General features: G+C 42.5%; 1 protein-coding gene across 2 annotated transcripts in view; it reads right to left on the bottom strand.

The window, feature by feature from the left end:
* Nucleotides 1-19,478, bottom strand: part of Gli3 (GLI family zinc finger 3) — a 272,053-nt gene that overhangs the window by 180,153 nt on the left and 72,422 nt on the right. For both annotated transcript variants that reach the window (XM_021215188.1, XM_029547461.1), the window contains exon 3: nt 6,890-7,132. In XM_021215188.1, coding sequence (XP_021070847.1) covers nt 6,890-7,132 — 243 coding nt within the window. The remainder of the gene's footprint in view (nt 1-6,889; nt 7,133-19,478) is intronic.

Here is a 19,478-nt window from a genome sequence, read left to right as displayed (position 1 = left end):
GAAAAATGGAGCCCTTTCATGGAGAAGTGTGAGGACACAGCACAAATTTATAGATGCAAGATCAAGAAAGCCAACGCAGGATGGGAGACGCAGCTTTCCAGAGACATCAAAGGTAACATTCTTTAATTATACAAGAAAAAGGAGGAGGGCCATGGAGAATGTTGCTTCCATTAGAAGCTGGAAAGGGGCAGGAGTCATTGTTTTCATGCTTTACTCTAAGGTTAGAAAGAAGGGAGCCAAACAGAAGGACTGGAGGGAAAGGACCCTAGGAGAGGGCCGTTTGGGCTGGTGCCAAATTAAGAAGGGTGTAAAAGTCACGTGACAATTTTAGACAACTGTATTCTTGCTCCTGAGCTGAGCTGTGATGGGAGGTCTCATTAACATCGACTTCACACACACCGGACAAGGATCACTAGGGACATTATTACCACAATCGTGAATTACTGTGGTTACTGAAGAAAAGGGCAAGCAGTACTACGCTTCCCTCGGCTTCAGAGAAAACACCCAGCAGTCCCATCTTGCATGAGTGTCACGTCAACTAAGACAGGCGGCTCTCCTGTGCTAGCTGCACAGTATTAAAAAAAAAAAAAAAAAAAAAAAAAAAAAAAAAAAAAAAAAAGCTTTCATATGCCTTCTGTGTATAACCTGTCAACTAATTCCAAAGGGCTACAAATCATCTTTCATGGGAATCCCAGCAACATTATAGGTCTATACAGAGGGGGCTATACAGCACATAATGACTAACCCTAAGAAAACAACAGAAGGAAATGCATCTCTTCCAATTTCCACACAGTAACCTCCGTTGGGCAGGCTGGAGGTCTTTAATCTCTAACATAGCCAAGGCCAAGCAACAGTTCCTAACTACATTCCCTGCTATGGTAGAATAGAGGCCTTCTCCCCAACTTTCCCAGAAGAATCTCGTGAACGTAAAAGCCAAGCACAGCCTTTGACCTGATCACAATATTCCAAAAGAGATGTGGCTTCAGGAGAACGACAACCAAAGGAAAGCAATAACAATGTGTTTAAAAATGACCCCCATGGCTCTTCAGTGTCCAGGATGGGAAGGCATCCTGTTAGATGTACCTGATGGAATCATACCTAGCTGCTCTAGGTCAATCACCCACATGAGCAGAACCAGAAGGCAGAGAGGATCAGAGTCAAGGTCCACAGGGAGCCAGTGCTGACTGATGTGAAGGGATGTAACCTGGAGGTGTGGGAGGGGTTAGCCATCTTCTTACAGGCTAAGTGATTGCCACAAGAAAACATGGCTTCCTTTTCTTTCCTTTTCTCATCTGTGTGGCTTTCTAGTAAGTTGTCTTCCCAAAATCTATAGCTAGAGCTAATCATAATCATAATTTGGAGCATTTCTCCAAATGCTACCATTATTTTCTTAGTTACCTGGTCCTCCTCTTACTCGCCAACTCTCAAACTTCCTTAGGAAAAGTTCAAAGCCAGAATGCTAGACTTATTCCCACTTCCATCATGTTTTAGTCACCTTGTAAGGTAGCTATGAATGTAGCTGTAAGACTCCACAGCAATAACTCACTGTTTCTATCCTGGGTCCCCTGCAAGCAAGCACCAGTGCAACATCGAACTTTTGAGAAAAGATACAAAAAGCAGCGTCTTAAGATCATAAATAGCAGATATGCAAGGGTTTGGAGACTCTTTCTGTCAGCCTCACTCCTCCCCTCCCCACAAAGCTAGGAAGCAAAATAGTCAGCAGAGCCCACCCGCCAACCCCCAGAACGAGCCCTCAACAGCCCCTCGACTTAAACAATCTAACATTCAGTAAGGAAAGCAAACACCCTTCCTGGCTCATCAGCAGTTCTCCAAGGAGGAAAAGATAATCTAGATGAGGCTGGAACTCTGTGCTCAGGGAACTGTCACTACCTTTGCAGTTCGGTCAACACCAAACTGTTCATTTGTGCCTTGTAGGCATTTTTATCTCTACAGTCTCAAGATGACAACTGCAAAGTAGAAGGAATGTGAGCAGGTGCGCCTATTAAATATGTAAAATACGGATCCTCCCCCCCTCCCTCAGTCACAGATGTATTTCTAAGGCTGTGGAAAGTGAGCTAACACAAAGACAGACAGGTAAGAAAAAAAAAAAAAAAACCACTTTGCATGTGCTTTTTAAATTTTTTTTAAGCACACAAGACTACAAGTGGGCTCAGCACAATAGCTTTCTACAGAAAATAAATGCAAGCCAATTAAAAATTCCATTTCTTTTCTTTAAGCTAATTCCTCAGGTTTTGCTAATTAGCAACTAATAGTTCTGTCATTTGAGCTGGGTAACGTAAGGGAGAATTCTAGTGGTGTGTTTTCAATCAAAGCATTTGCATGCAAGAATGCATCATATTTTCCATGAAGAATTACTACTTGTGAGCAGGGGAGGTACAGGGAAAAAAAGCAGTCTGTGCACAACTATAAAACTATGATGGAGACTTGAACTTCTGAAAGAAATCTTTCAGCTCCATTAAAAAAAAAAAAAAAAAGAGAGAGACCCCTATGACATGCTCAGTGACTTCAACAGACTTCACACACACAGAGAGAACCCTACAAAGACAGCTACAACACCACACCCTACAAACTTCACACAGACAGAACCCTACAGAGACGGCTACAAACACTACACCCTTGGACGTGAGAAGGAAGACAGTGAGACACGTGTTTTTTTGTAAAAGGGAAGAGAATAAAAGTTAGTGTCACTTGGGGTAGAAGGAATGCTTGAACTATTATGTCACCTGCCTTTCCAGGTTTATAAAACAATAAATGGACGGCACTAAATGAAAGCAGCGAGTGACAGTGGCTTGAAATATCTGGCTACAGATGGGGCAGCAGGAGAGAAACTTTGCTCAGCAATCCTGGGGCAAGAGATGGAGTCTCTTAGCCTGACTCTGGTATAAGCAGATAAGATCCCTAAATCTAGCACACACACACACACACACACACACACCCGCAAGGTATCCCAAACTATAACATGTGAGTGATGTTGTGGCCAAGAGGCTGTTAGCACCGCATCATGTCTGAGCCATGCAACTTGCATGCTTATTCTCTTGCCTGATATACAGCTCATCTACAGCTACCCTTCATGGGAGAGCACCCCCCTCTCCCCACCGTGTGGATTTTATTCCAAACATATGTTGGGAATGTTTGAAGTGCCCGCCACCCCTAGGCTTTCTTCTTTCTTTTCTTTTCTTTTCTTTTCATATTTTTAAAGTCAAACCCACAAACCCTAAAGTACTTTGAATTCTGCCTAACTATAGTTTGTGAGGATGAAGCACTGCATACCCATTATAATAAAATCTTATGCAATAAAAATTTTACATATGTCTTTCAGAAGGGAAAAAGATGTTTCGGGGTTTTCCCCCCTTTTCTTGTCTTACAGGAAACCTACCCACACTTTGGAAATACAAAATTAGTATATATAGAAGCACAAATTAGGCATTTTGAAAAGTCTACATTTTCCAACCATGGAGAATTGAAGGAATTACTGACATAGCCAGCTACACTGGACTCGTGGAGACTTTTCTATCCAACTGTCTCAAAGAGCTGGCAAGCACAGGCGAGAGGCCTGAATAGCCTACAGAGAGGCTACTGAGCACAGAGTTCTAAAGGCCTGCCATGCATGTGGGCTTGGACAGCACTGCAGAAGACAGCTTTACCCACAGAAACAGAAGTGGGATAAAAGTTCATGCCTCTTTCAAATACATTTTTTAAATTCTTAGGACATTTATTACCTTTAGCTCACATTAGTCATTAGCTTTGACTGGATAATTAAGTCCATGTGAGGTATGCAGATTTGATCATAAACACGTTAAAAAAAAAAAACCACTTGGTATAACTAGAAGATTAAATAACCAAACAGGGTTCTAGAAAAATAAGGTCATACCCTGTCTGGTATAAGCTTGGTTTAGAATCTTTTAATTACTGTGTATCAACAAATAATACTGTACCTTTATATATATATATATATATATATATATTTGGTTTTTTGAGACAGGGTTTCTCTGTGTAGTTCTGACTGTCCTGGAACTCACTTTGTAGACCAGGCTGGCCTCGAACTCAGAAATCCATCTGCCTCTGCCTCCCGAGTGCTGGGATTAAAGGCGTGCGCCACCACCGCCCGGCTTTTTTCTATATTTTTACTTGCTACATAAATTTAGACTGTTATAACCTCTAGAGAAAACCTAAAACCTTTTCAATGTCTGTACTGACAAAGAAGAGGAAAGCCAGTATAAACGAGGGTTCAATGGGAAAGACTGCCTCTAAAGAAGTCACAGGCATGCTTCCTGCCCCCTCCTTTGCTCCTGTTTAGAGCCTACTCATTTTCTAATCTCCATCTATAGGCAGAGGTGTCTGGGTCGGTCAGAAAAACAAGACAAAACAAAATGCCCTGTCTCAGAAATGGCATGGCTTCAGGAGCAACATGATGATGGTGGTGGAGGAAGAGGAAAAACAAAACGAAGCACAGACAGAAGAAGACAGAAGCCTTCATAATCGGAGGCACTGAGCATGCGCTGGGGTTCGGTAAGCCATCACCTCCTTGGCTCAGCTGCAGAAGAACCCTAAGGCACAGAGACAGTCATATCACTGCACACAGTTGAGAGCAAAAAAAAATGATTCTTGCGAGTCAAGACACTGGGTCAAGATCACAGGGCCTTGTAAGTGAAGCACTGCAATGGAAACCCATATCTGTTCAGTTTTCTAGACTTTCTGTACATAGCTATCTACATAATGTTCCCAAGGGAGGGAAAACATTGGGGGGTGGGGAACTCAACATTGACTTGCCAAGGGGCTACAGCTCAAGACTGGAAGGTTACTTCTACATTCACTTGGTACAGTCCAGTAGGAAAATCACAAGAACAATCAACTTACAAGTATGATAGCCTCAAACTAGAGAGCAATAAATAAGTCTAAACCATAATATTTGATCTCCAGGCAGTGTTAGTTAACAATCCTTTGGTGAGCCAGAAAATGGGTCACACAGACCACTGGGTGAGGACAGGGGTTCCAGGGAAGAGAAAGCCAGTCCCTGGAAAGCCTGGGTGAGAAACTGTTAAAACAAAGGAAGCAAGAACAAGCTGCAAACTGGGTAGAAAGTTAACGGTTCCCCCACCATCAGCCAATAGAAAGAAGTGCTCATCAGCTGTCTGGACTAATTAAACACCTCAGTAATTAGTGGGCATCTGGAAAAAACAAAACAAAACAAAACATCACTGTGATGGGAAAAGCTTGTGTTCACACAGACATACAAAACACTGGGAGGAGCTTGTGGGCAGCTTAAACAACACACTGAGTGTACTTAGCATGAGGATATATAAACCCAGGTGGGGGCTGTATAGGAATCCCTGCTGTTTTTACATGAATGATACTCAAAAGAGACCACAAATAAAAACACAACTAGAGACTTCAAAAAGTAAAACATCCTACCAACATCTTCATTCCTAAAAGTCAAGAAAAAACAAAATGGAGTAAACCTGAAAGGAGGAAGGAAGAACAGTTGTCCAAACCCCTCTGTCTTTGTTTCTGCTTCAACAGACACCTTTTCAATAATGGGATCAATGGGGGAAAAGTTTGATGTTGTTTTTCTTTTTCCAAGAAAAGCAGTTAACTTTTTAAAAGCCAAACCACTCCTCCCCCCCCCAAAAAAAAAATCCAAACAACCATATTTTCATGCTTCTGACATAAAATGTCCTTTCTACTTAGAAATTATTGCATACCCATATTTTCCAACACTATATTCTGGTGGGAGAAGCAGTTGCTGGAACTTAAGGTTGCTGCGAGACGCTTTGATCTGATGAGTGAGCCTTCCCCTTGCTTCCAGCCAACTAATGAAGGGATGAAATTAGCTTTTATCCTGGGCACTTTCTTGAGCAAAATAACACGCTCTAATCAGCTGTCCTCACTAATCAGTCATCTGGTTAATGACCTTTTGCCTTAAAACACTAAAATTTCTGAATGATGTGGGAAAAGGGAAACACACCAGTCTCCTTCTCCAGAGCTCAACGGATCATCTGGAACTGGAGGCAGGAAGGTTAAATGGCAAGCCTATATCCTGGCGAGGTGATAAATCTGTAATCAGGGGCTTCCAGCTTTGTCACCTCAACATGACTTTCATTACTCCAGAGCCAAATTATATTCTTAAACCAGAGACAGGCCTGAGGTAAACTCAACCCGTATGTATGTAACTTATAGGCTGCCTTTGAAAAGAATTGTCATGGACTTCCACTCCGAGAAGCCTGCTTAATTTCTGTAATTCAGTTAGGACTAGAGAGGCCACATCCAGTGTCTCTGGCAGGCTCATAGGAGAGTAGGGCTCACAGTAAAAACTTCCATAGTAACAAATTTAGCACTGAATTCTTAAAATTAGTTTGTTTCAACAAATCACTAAGCATGGGAATACCCAAAACTATTACACACACACACACACACACACACACACACACACACACAAATCATTAAAAATGAGAACTGCCATGGAAAGCCTTAATGTAGCCCACTTTAACAGTTTCCCATCCTCAACCCAAATTTTCCCAAACAGCATCCCTGCACAGATAAAGCGTATTGGGTTCAAACTCCAGTAAATATTTATATGGATTCATAACAAAATCATCCCCCTGAATCCCCATACCCTGAAAAAAATTAAAACTGCTTAGAATACAAGAAACTATCACTCTCTTAATGGATGAGAATCAAAAGTAGGAAAAAAAAAACGCAAAATTAAACTTACTTTTTATAAATGTAGAGGAGATAATTCATACCTTATATTCATGTGCAAGCACGGGCACACACACGCACGCACACACACACACACACACACACACCATACATACAACCCTCACCCTGTGTCTCTCAGAAAATGTGCTAATTGGCAGGAAGTACTTACGGTAGTGAGGCTCCATGTAGCCATTCCGGGGATCCATGGCAAACACAGTCCCACGATAAGGGAGAGAGGGCTCTGCCAGATGTGGTAGAGAGCCATGGATCTCTTTCTTGATCAACGAGGCCCTCTCATCACTAGACGTCGAGGGCTCCTCACTGATTTTGTTGAGACCCTGCACACTCTGAGGCTGCATAGTGATTGCGTTTCTTCTCTCTCGGTGATAGATCTGTCCAGGACTTTCATCCTCTGTAGAAAAGAAGGAAAATGAAAGACTTCAGAATCTTCTTTAAGGAGCAATAAAAGAGTCATCAATATAGCTCTCCCTGCCTCTCTGTTGGAAAGAAGCTTCTTTTGTCCTTCATGACTACCTTGTAAATTCATACCTGTGGTGGGATACTTGCAAAACAAAGTTGTCTATGAATGGTGGCCAATATTATACGTGGAAGGGTAAAGCAGGAGTAAGCCTGAGGTAAAAAGTGGTACAGGGCAGATAATGCAGTGGAGATTCTCTGCAAAATTATCCTACACCATTATCCTACATGCCCACCCCAGGCTGACAGCTTTGTCAACCTCAGATCATGTGAACACCTAGTTTCTTTCTGCCCCACTAAAGCAGCAAGACTTCCTGGGGAACTGGGAAGTACAACTGCCCAGTGGGGCTCTGGGTGGCTCTACAAGTGCTGTGTCTTTGTTTCATAGAAGATAACATTAGAAAGCCAGGCAGGAAATGTTGTGGGTTTGGGGGTGGTGGTGTTTTGTTTTGTTGTTTTGATTTTTGTTGTCATTGTTGTTGTTGTTGTTGTTGTTTTTCTGAATCAAATTTGTAACCCATCAAGAGATTTAACAAGGCCAGAAATGAAACTCAGAATCCCCTAGTGATCAGGGCCAAGGTACCAATCAAGAACAGCATAGAACCTCCTAAGATACACTTCATGTGTCTGCCCATACACTAAAACGGGGGACCAAGAAGAAAGCTGGTTGAGATTGATGGTCCAGGTGTAACCTGGCTGTGTAGATGAAGGAGGAAAGGCCTGGGGATGTTGCTCCCTGTCATGCTCAGATGTGACTCAAAACACCTAAGAAACAGAAGGATGAAACTCCACACACAGTTTCTTTACAGATTCCCTAATACTTGAGCTCACCTTATAAGAACTTCCCATCTCTACACCACTGGTCTCTGTGAATGGGACTGGGTGACGTTTGCTAGAAGGCAGGCATACACTTCAACCAAACTGCTATCTGAACTCACAGCAGGTGGATCCGCTTGCCTGTTACAATCACATGAAGTAAGCTATCCACCCCAAACGAACCGCATTTAACCAGCAGTGGCTGCTCTGGCAGAAAGAGCTCACAGAAACAAAGCTGTGCAGGTAAAACATAAATATCTAACTGAAAAACTTTTGTATTCTCTAGCCTTAAAAAAATAACTATGTGGGTATAATCGTTGTTGAGCATCTCGGACAAACTGAACATATCTCAATGTGCAAACTTCTCTTCAAAGTAATCCGTAAGTAGAGCTAACGGACACCAAACCAGGATTACTGCTAACGTCTAACACTCCCGTAGCCCTTGGTTTGCTTTGGAGGAAAGCAGATCTATGCATACTATATATTATTAGAAACTGAGATTACAACCACGATTTTACCTAATGCCAACACCAACTTTAGAGTTTCAGCTTATTTGTGCGTGAAGCTTGAAAATAAATGATGAATTATTTTACTCCAAATGCCTTGCAAAACATGATGAGGTATCCTGGAGTCTTTACAATAAACCTGCTGACCACCACAAAGCAACTGTGAAATATTATTTTTGTATTGTTTTGTGCAGATTCTCACCTGATACCTCATAAGTAAAGGGTAAATCACAAGTTTAATCTATCAAATAAGAACTAAAACCCATAAAGTTTGAAATAACCCCAGATTTTCACATTGATCTTTGAAAAAGTAATTCAAATTATTGCTTCTGGTAATTCTAAGACAAACTACCAAAGATAACCAAATAAGAGCCTTCATTTTTCTTCTCCCTGTTCATATGCACAAGCATGGGTCTGCCCCAGAGCTTCATTAGCAGTGTGGTTGCAGGCTACAGAAAGGACTTTAGAGTTATGAAAAGAAGCGGATGAGTGTCAGAAACACTGAAACTAACTGTTTTTATTATTATTTTTCTTTTAATGTCCTACAGCCTTCAAATGGCCCAAGTCATAGTTTCCACTCATTTGTGCTCAGGAAATCCTTTATTTAAAATTTCAGACTAAAGTTAACTTAGAGTGGTAAGGGGTTCATTCTGTAGAACAGAAAATCCATCTACAGGGGGGCTGTGCCGCCTAATTAGCATTCTCTGGGAAACATGAGTAAGCAAGTCTTACTAATCCATTCCAGGTTTAAAGTGGGGTTCCATGGCCTCAGCCTCCCAGATGACATCGGGGGTTTTTTCCCTTAAAATTGCATCCCTACCATCCACTCTGGTTCTGTGGTGGTTATGTCTTCTAACGACAAATATGTGACTACAACTCCGCTACCAACTGGATAGTTAGTATTGTCTCAGCCCGGTCAGGTTCCTTCAATATTCAGGGAGAAAGTAGGAAAGGCAGAAAAAGATAGGGTTACCTCCTAGCACAGTGGTCATGAGATTGCTAATGAGAACTATCCCAACATGTGTGGACAGGCCATACCAGCTCGAATAATTGATACAGGAAAAAAAAGGGGGGGGCATTTTTAACTTCATAAAGTTAAATGCAAGCAAGAATGTTTTTAATAAAGAAACTTCCATCAGGAAACCTTAACTTTTAGTACACAGTTGGCACCGTGACCTTTTCCTCAACAGCCCTCTGCCTCCAAATGCTAAAAGACACACACACTTCATGAATTTACCTCCCTGTGTTGCTTTTGATGGGCATTCACATGCAAACTAGACAACGCACATGCTCCCAGATACAAACAGCTCAGAGACTTGAGAGCTCTGTGTACACAAGGAAAGCGCAACTCCCAGGCAATATTCCTGCCTACTCTTATAAATTTAGCAACCACGTCCGCGTGCCAAAAGACGGAAGCTGTCTCATCTCCTTCAGCTGAGGAGAGCTGTTCAATAAAGTTTGAGAGTCGGTGCAGACAGGCTACACTAGGCCAAATTATTGACAGAAACATACTGTCCACCATGGTAACAAGCAGAAGTCAGAAGCAAGAACGTAAGCAAACAGCCCAGGGCTCCAGGAGCATCTGCCAATGGGCTTTAACAGCCAAACACAAGCAACTGGTGGAGCTTCCCTGCTGAAAAGCTGTAAGCTTGGGGGTCAAGCTGAAACATGCAATTTTCTCAGAAATGGAAGGGAACAATTACTTCAAGTGCTGCCACCACAATCCCACTGGTAACCCCTTCTTTCTGTCACCTGTGTTTAGGTAGACCTGGATGAACCCACACCCAAGGACAGAGCTCCCTGAATGACCCTCTTAGAAACTGCCCCTAGCTTTTCCGAACTCCTTCAACAATCAACCCACGGGGAGTCAGAACTTAACATCAGAGACTCAGAAAGAGCAAACACAGCCTGGGCACAAACACTGTGTAAGGGCGGCTATCATGACGTACCCTAGCTCTATGAAAGAAGACCCGGACACACACTCCTGCACACTTGATCACAAACTCCTGGGACCAGGGACACGAGGTCCTTTTCACCTAGTATGTAAGACATGTTTCACACAAAGCTTTCCATGCAGAAACAAAACTCCACTAGCCATCATTAAGAAGGACACCTCCATTCACTGCAAAATTGGCTGTTTAGGAGCTCAAAGAACACCTGCTAGCTCCTCTCTCCATTAACACCCATTTTGCCCTGTTGTTGAAAACCCATTTTAATGCCATTACTCTTCTCTTGCCCACTGCTGTAAAAGCTGCATGGGGTGGGGTAGGGTGGGGTGGAGTAGGGGTGTAAAGTAAGCAAACAGATGATACTTACAACTCAGTCCCTGGACTCTGGCTATCTACTTTCTAGAAACTTAGCTTCTCTAGGAACATTCTCAGTATCTCTTGGCCTTTCTTCTCTCTCTCTCTCTCTCCCTCTTGCAGGCAGCGCAGCTCCCATTAGAGGAATTAAAAGTGGTTGGAGCCATGCTAAATTTAACAAGCTCATTAGTATTCTTTGCAAGTGCCTGGAAGTGAACTCTCCCTATTCAAGCCTCCCTCTCCAGCAGAAGGGTCAGGCGGGTAATCATTAAATCAAACTAATGTCACCCTATCACAATCGGCCCCAGAGAAGGAGGGTTTATTATTTCAGTTTATGCTAAATAAACGGTTTTACAAATGGTCCCCCAAGCAAGGTCAACAGCAGCTTCAATTACAAGACAAACTTAACAAGAGTTGCTATAAACCAAGTACTCCATATTGACTTAGGGACAGACTGAACTCCACATATTGCCACTGGCAGGATTGTACAGGAATGCATATTACAAAATAAAGGAAGGGGTGAGCTTTTTTTTTTTTTCTTTGCCAGAATTTGCAACTGCACAGCGACTTCTCATTCACCTCTCTCCAACCAGCTAGCCGCTCAGCTCAATTCACCCCACACAAAGGCTGGAGCCCAGACCTCAATGGACCGAGTGAAACATGTTCAAAACTAGGCTCTCTATTGTGACTGAATTTCTTAACATCTTTTCAAAAAGCGGAGAATGCCTTGAGGCTAAAGGAAGAAACAGGCTAATGGTGAATTGGGAATTCTGAGCAAATTTCAGAGCCCTTTCCTCCTAGCTTTTGAGGTTGAAAGCAAGCTCTTTCCTTTCAAGTTTCAAAGTCCTTTTTCCTCCCGCAGTGTCACAGAAGGATTTGAAAAGAAGGTAATTGTGCTCGCAGTCTCCCTGATCAGAGCTTACGTCCTATTTCTGGTATTTCGGAATACTTCTTGCAATAATAGTGCATATAGCTCAATCCCTTAACCAGCCTGCACTCCGCAATTGCTCATTAAATGAACAATTGCGGGTATAAAATGCCTTTTATGTTCAAGGTCTGGATATAAGATAAGCATTCTAGGATTCTAAATTTGGTTTACTAAGGAAACTCTCTATCATTAAATTATAAAACTGAACTCGGAATATCAGGCTTTCCCAGAAAAAGTAGCACTCAGGTTGCAGTAAGCCAAAAAGATGGGCGGGTGGGGGGTGGAGAGAAGGCACCAGAATGTTACGGGCAGGAGGGAAAAGACTGGATACTCAGATTTCTGCCCAAATGGGATTTTAACCAGAAAAGAACACTGTGTTCCAGGTCTGAGTGTCTGGTACCCCACACTGCTGAGGCTGAATGATGGACTTATCTTTGAATGAGTTAAAACACAAGCTGCAGCTCAATAATACGGATGTGAGTCGCGGTGATCCCCTGGCCAGCCAGCACTTCTTCTTCTTCAGGGAAATAAATAACCTTTCAGTGCCATCATTCATGTCATCTCATGTGATCACTCCTGATTCTCTATCCCATATGCTGTAGGAAGAGAAGGTATGGGGCCCAGTGTCCAGATGGAAACCCTAGGTCCCAGGCAGTACGTGATAAGGAATCCACCCTAGCTACTCCGCACTGAATCCACACCGCCTTGTTAACAAGGGAGCTACTCTTAGGTAAGATTTGGGGATGATAGTAGTTGGATCATTCCTAACCCCACAACTAGTATTGTAATATTTATAGGAAGGGAGACATTTTCATGCAGAGGGATTCACAAAACTCAGATACTCTCCCATTAATATTTAGTCACTATCAGTTCATTCCTGGGAAACACTGAGACAAATGTATGTTCAGCCATTGGGGTAGTGGGCCATACCTGTACAAGGGCTGCCCTCTCCAGGGCAGGGCACATGCTTAAGCCTCCAGGCAGCATGGTCCAACTCTTCCTGGGCAGGCCGGTGCAGCCAGTAGCTTCTGTGTGCTACTACAGGCACTGGGCTCCCATCCTCCTGTCCTGTCCTGGCCTTTACTCTTTCCACCAACCACCTCCCTGTATTTGAAAGGAGCATTATTTCATTTTTTTTCCTGACTATGAATTTGTTGCATCTTATCCGCTTTTCTTTTTTTCATTATTTACTTATCGATGGTCATTGAGTAAAAACCAAGAGATCCCAAGACTTGTGTCCCTTTTTTCAGAATCTCCCCAAGTACTTGGACCAAAGAAATAGGAGAAATGAAAAAGAGAAGAGACTGGATATATTGATAAAGCAGAACTAGGCAGAGAGACTATAGCTCCTGTAGTTTTAATACCAGAATATTCCCTCTCTCCCTGCAGTCTGTAGCCATGCCCAGCCAGGGGCTCAGGGACGCCTAGAGCAGTGATTCCAAAGAGGCTGAACAAACAATACCTTCTCTAAGAACATAGCCAATACCCTTGAGGTCAGACATTGCCCTTGTGCTGCTACACATACATCTCCCATTGACAATGACGGATGACAGAGGGAGGGGCCCAGATGGATCAAGGGAGAGCACTTGCTTTGTCTGCAACCTTTAAACCGCACTGTGGCAGGCCGGCAAACTGGAGAGGGCTACAGCAGGATTTGAAGCTTTGGAAAAATTCAAGTGACAACCTTCCCTCTAGGTGATGAGTAGCTCTCTCTTCCTCCTTTCATCAACCAGGAGGTCTCAGGGTGAACGAAGAGAAAGGAGAAAGTGTCTTCCACCGCAGGCACGTATCTCCATTGTTTGAGCATTTCCAATGTTCTACATTAACCACCATTGCACTGGGCATTCACTCGGACTATCTGATGCAAACACAGCAGGTTTGTGCTTAACCCAGAGTTAAATTCTTACCTCGGGCCCCCAACTGCTTGGTTTATAGAGCTCCAACTACCTTTGAATGAGGCCCTTGGGATAGTAAGGAGCAGACAGAGAATGATGGGAGCTTAGGTAAATGAAAACACACCCCTAAAATGACTGGCACCTCCACTGCAGCACAGAGCTCTGATGGTGAGCTCAGGGGACAAGCAGCTGTCTTCTTCAAAGATAATGGCAAACATGAGCAGACAGCATTATCAACCTGACTGAGTCCTCAAGCACACCCTGCATCCTTCAGAGCATCCACTGCTCGTGTCTCTGAACTCTCTACACTTAAGGGGTTTACCGGCACAGCCTTGCCCTTCGAAGGATGCTCCTGAAAGCGGACTGCAAGAACAGTGTGATCCAGCTGAACGTGCATCCCATGATGCTAAGCAACTTTCAAAGTTCCAGAAAGACAGCACCATTCAAGCCACACATAGACCTGGGAAAGCAAAGTATGAACAAACCTACACCCTGGAGGGGCCCCGGCCTCCTTTTAAAGGGGAGATGAGTGCTTGCTTGTTCTCAAGGAACACCTTCCCATGACTTATGAATTCTAAAACACCATGAAACTTCTAGAAGCCTGTTCTTAGTTGCCATCCTCTGTTTACAGTATTAGTTCTGAGTGGCATCAAAAGTAGTCCAATAAACTCACAAGAGGGTCAAAATTGTCCCTCCTGATTAATAGTGCATTTCTTCCTACATGCAATCTGCTGCTAAACACAGAGAGGTTTCACTATTGAGTTGGTATTAGACTTCTATAAACAAAGAACTGTAGTTTCTTCCTTTGCAAATACAGAGCAGAGAATAAAAGGTTCCATGATGAGATCCATAGGCAACAACATAGCGAGGAGTCCGATCACAGGCTTGAGACCCAGTGCTGCTCTTTCACAGGCCTGAGACCCAGTGCTGCTGTTTCACAGGCTGGAGACCCAGTGCTGCTTGCTGCTGCCTATGGAGCTTAAGGGGAACACAGAGCCATGGTGGGGGAGGATGGGGTTGACCTAGAGCCTGCTTTTCCTTCCTGGCAGGAGGGAGTAAGCCTGTGTTCTAACAACCCCAACAGCAAAGTCCCATTTCTGAACCATCTTACCACTTTTTAAAACTGTAGAAATGAGCACAAGCTTAGCTGGCCATCTGGGCTGTTTGTGTGTGTGTGTTTGTTTTGTTTTTAAAACAGGGTCTCACTATATAGCCCTGGCTGATCTGGAACTTGCCAAACAGGCAAAGCTGGCCTCAAACACAGAGATCTGCCTGCCTCTGCCTCCCAAGTGCTGGCACTGAAAGTGTGCACCAACAAGTCTGGCCTTTTTGTTTTGAAACAAAACAGCTTCGATTTATTTTTTTATTGCCAATGTCTAAAACAAATTATTTTAAAGTAAAGGCTATTTTCTTTACTTCCCATTTAGTTGTTTATTCCATTCATTCTTCACACTAAACAGGTCAAATATATTTATATACTTACTAATGTTCGACACTATTAAATGCATTAGCTCTATAACACAAAAAATTGGTAACTCTCTATTAGTAAACCTGATATTGTATTTTATAATTCAGAAATAGCTTATCAAAGTGATAAAAGCTATAGACAAACTTTAATTTATTTTTTATTAGACATTTTCTTTATTTACATTTCAAATGCTATCCTAAAAATTCCCTATATCCTCCCCCGGCCCCTGCTCCCCTACCCACCCACTCCCACTTCTTGACCCTGGCATTCCCCTATACTGGGGCAAGAACAAACTTTAATTTAAATTCAGGGGTGGTCCATAAGTTTATCATCTAGACTACTGATTGGCCAAAATGTAAACTACAACAGCCTAAATTCTGTAAACACTTATGCTTAACATTAAAGATATTTAACATATTGATGTTTATAAATTCTAGATGGTTTTGATTTTTAAGATTTCATCTTTATTCGCCTGTCCGTGTCTGGGTGGGGTTTGTGCACATCAGTGACAGATCTTAGAGGCCAAATCAGTGACAGATCTTAGAGGCCAAAGGCACCGGATCTCTGTAACTGGAGATCCTGGCAACTGTGCCTGATGCGGATGCTGGAAACTGAACTCAGATCTGCAGCAATAGTGGTTCTCAATCTATAGGCCTGGACCCCTTCAGGGTTATGTATTAGATATTTACATTATGCCCATTACAGTAGCAAAAGTACACTTACCAAGTATCAAGGAGACAACTTTAAAATGGGAGTCACCACAAAATGAGGAGCTGTATTAAAGAGTCACAGCATTAGGAAGGTTGAGAGCCACTGCTGTAGAGACCAGAGAAGCTAAGCCATCTCTCCAGCCCCTAATGTATTATTTTGTCTCGTATTGCATCTGAGACGTTTTATCGTAATTGGAAAGGTAGCCAGACTTCCTGTAAGTAATATTTTGTATGGTCAAAATAAGCTAAGGAAATTATCAGTTCACTTACAGGAAGTACTTGATTTCACTCACCATTTCCCAGTGTTTGAAGCTCTGGTGTGTTGTTTTTGGTTTGTCCTTTATATAATTATTTAATGACACTTCTGCGACTACAACTACGGATTGATGACACTTTCAGGACAAAACCAAATTAGGTAGCTCTTTCAGTATTCCTAACCACAGAACTCTGACCTTCCCTCTGACTGAACAATACCATTTTTTAGTTTACAAGTATAAAGACACTGAGTTTAAACACTGATCTGCACAAAGAAAAAGTTTAAAGTGACATATAACTTTATATATAACAAACTGAATTTTTATTTTTTTTAATTATTATTTTCTTTATTTACATTTCAAATGCTATCCCGAAAATTCCCTACTCCCTCCCCCTGCCCCTGCTTCCCTACCCACCCACTCCCACTACTTGGCCCTGGCATTCCCCTGTGCTGGGTTATATAAAGTTTACAAGACTAAGGGGCCTCTCTTCCCAATGATGGCCAAATAGGCCATCTTCTGCTACATATGCAGCTAGAGACACGAGCTCAGAGGGTACTGGTTAGTTCATATTGTTGTTGCACCTACAGGGTTGCAGCCCCCTACAGCTCCTTGGTAATTTCTCTAGCTCCTCCATTGGAGGCCCTGTGTTCCTTCCAATAGCTGACTGTGAGCATCCACTTCTGTAGCAAACTGAATTTTTAAATAATGTTTGTTAAGCTGGAGAGATGGCTCTTCTGACACCCTCTTCTGTTTATCAGACATCCTTGAAAATAGGGCACTCGTATACATAAGTAAATAAATCTTTAAAAACAAACAAAAATATCTGTCACTTCTGTCATTCTGATGACCTGACATAGGTATACACTGAAAGAAGAGTTCCAACTTGGTTATCTGAACACATGTGTTCTTGAGTGACCTAATAATGGGGACTACACTGCCACTAAGTATTCACACTGACAAGAGAAAAGTGCCCTCAGACCACCTCACATTCTAAATACTGCAATACTCTCTGCATGTGGAAATGCTGCTTGTAGTCATTTTTGTTCTATTTGATTCAAAATGTTTCCTAATCAAGCTAACATTAAGTTGCACTAAAACTCACAGCAGTTCAGCAATCTATGGCCTTGTATAAGGAAGGCTTTTGTGTAACATCTGGGGTGTACGTACTGCATGTCTTTGTGCTTAGATTGTGTAATGAAAACGCTTAAGCATATGCTGGCATTATTTTTAATAAATTTTACACAAGTTGCTACAAAAATTAGACACTATTGGAAACTAAATTTAAACATTAAAATGATGCCATTCTTGTGCCCAAATATGCTGGAGGTCACTACGACAGCCTAAGGGACCGTCCCTATAATGGCTTACCTATGCGGAGTCAGCCTCTGGACCAAGGCCAGGTACAGCATAGCTCAGATTCCTATGACAACACACCCCTCTAGCTGTGACTCCTTGTGACCTCAGCTAGGAAAATGTATCCTCGGATGCAAATGAACACACCACTTGCCAATTATTTGGGCCTTTCTAAATATAATTTTACTTTTTTAATCAGCATACAGACTAACAGTTTCTTTATGGCACTTCCTCATGTCCTTAGCTTTGGCTGGTCCCATGGCTCTGGCCTCTCTGTCTGCTCATAGTAATCACCTGGCCTTCTGCTCTCATGTCTCATGTGTTCTATTACTCTCCTCATGCCCTCCTTAGAGCTTCCTTCTTCCATTATCCTGGACTTCTTTTCTGGGCTCTACACACTCGCACATTCCTACCTACACTTATAGTAAAGCAAAATGCTGGATTCACTCTGAGAGCATGCAGTGCTGTCATTCGAGGCCTGGGCTACCTTGCTTAATGGACTGTTTTCCAGCTTCCTCCATTTCATCACAAAAGCTCATTTTTCTTTAAGGCTCAGTAAAATTGTGTGCATACCCCACGTTTCATTGTGTATCTACTCATTACCTAATGAACATCTGTGCTGACTCCATTTCCTGGCTATTGTGAGCAGAGCGGCAATGATCATGGTGATGAACGTACCTTGAATGTCAGATCCTAGTTTAGCCACAAACTGCCAGGTACTGGCACAGGAACTGTGTATGAGAGAAGAAAGGGCCACAAGCCGAACCTCTCTCTAGGCACACCTGAGTCACAGCCAACACAGGATGCGCCACCACCCCAGCTGCCTTCCTCCCTCAGGCAAAGTCCAGCTGGGTGTAGCAGACAGGGACAGGGGGAACACAGGGCTCATGCACCTGCATCTGAGACTGGGCAGCTGGAGCTGAGCCCAGCTTTCCCTCTTGAGTTTTTCCCAGAACCACCCAGGAGAACATAACATCTCAAACCTAAGGGGAATTAAAAACATAAATACCAGTAAGAGAAATTAGTGAAACAAAAAGATTAATTCCATCTGCTTTTCTAAAACACAAACAATTCACCTCACTCATTCTTCCTACCAATCTTCTTCAGAAGCCTGCCAACTAAAACCTATTAACCACGCACCAGTTAGCGACAGCTAATATTTACTTAAAAGGGGTAGGAAATCCCTCACGTGTCTTTTTACTTCATTCTTCAGTGTAGTTTTACAGGAAGGCCCTGTCACAGTCTCCATCAACCAGATGAGAAAGGCAGCATCAGAAAGGGCAGGCGGCCTAGCCAGATGACATGCAAGCACACAGGCAGAACCCTGAGCCCAGGCAGTCACCTCTCACAGCTCACCAATGTCAGTCGCAGGAAGAGAATAAGTTAAAATCTGTACTTGTCTTCTGAGAGAGTGCTATGACATTCAGTGCAGTGTTTTCTAGATCTGTATTAGCATAAGAGAGGCACTTGTTCCATGCAATTTACAGAGATAAAGTTGAAAGCTCCTCACAGGATAGCATCAACGGAGATCGCAATCCCAGCCACACAGACACAAGAACAGGGACAGAGCTCTCCAAGAAAACACAGCGAGCAAGAGTCCACTCACCTACTAAGCTACTAGGTTTCTAAATTGTATTTAGAGTGAATGCCTATTTATATTTTTTTAATTTCTAACTTTTAAAAAAAGGTTTTTAAGTTGGTGTGCAGACAAAATGTGAAAATATTTCAGTGAATTATTTCTTTAAGTTTATATATTTCCCAGTCATCTTAAGATAAAGGCGTATCTTTCTACTTTTATTTTCAATTATGTGTATATATTTATTCCACCTCTTAAATCTCTTGGAACATAATAAATATACAGTTAGCTAGTTTTATGCATACTAATAACATCTGTCACTGGTATAATGTTTTATGCATATTTCAATTAATTCACTTATTTAAAGTTATATGACTAATTCAATTATTTCAAACCTATATACAAATACATCCCAAACAAATACAAAGTGTAGCCGGGCGGGGTGGCACACGCCTTTAATCCCAGCACT

Source organism: Mus pahari, chromosome 16 (assembly GCF_900095145.1).
Source record: "Mus pahari chromosome 16, PAHARI_EIJ_v1.1, whole genome shotgun sequence".
In the NCBI taxonomy this organism is placed as follows: Eukaryota; Metazoa; Chordata; class Mammalia; order Rodentia; family Muridae; genus Mus; species Mus pahari.
Note: the sequence above shows the minus strand (reverse complement) of the source record. Positions and strands in the feature narration are given on the sequence as shown.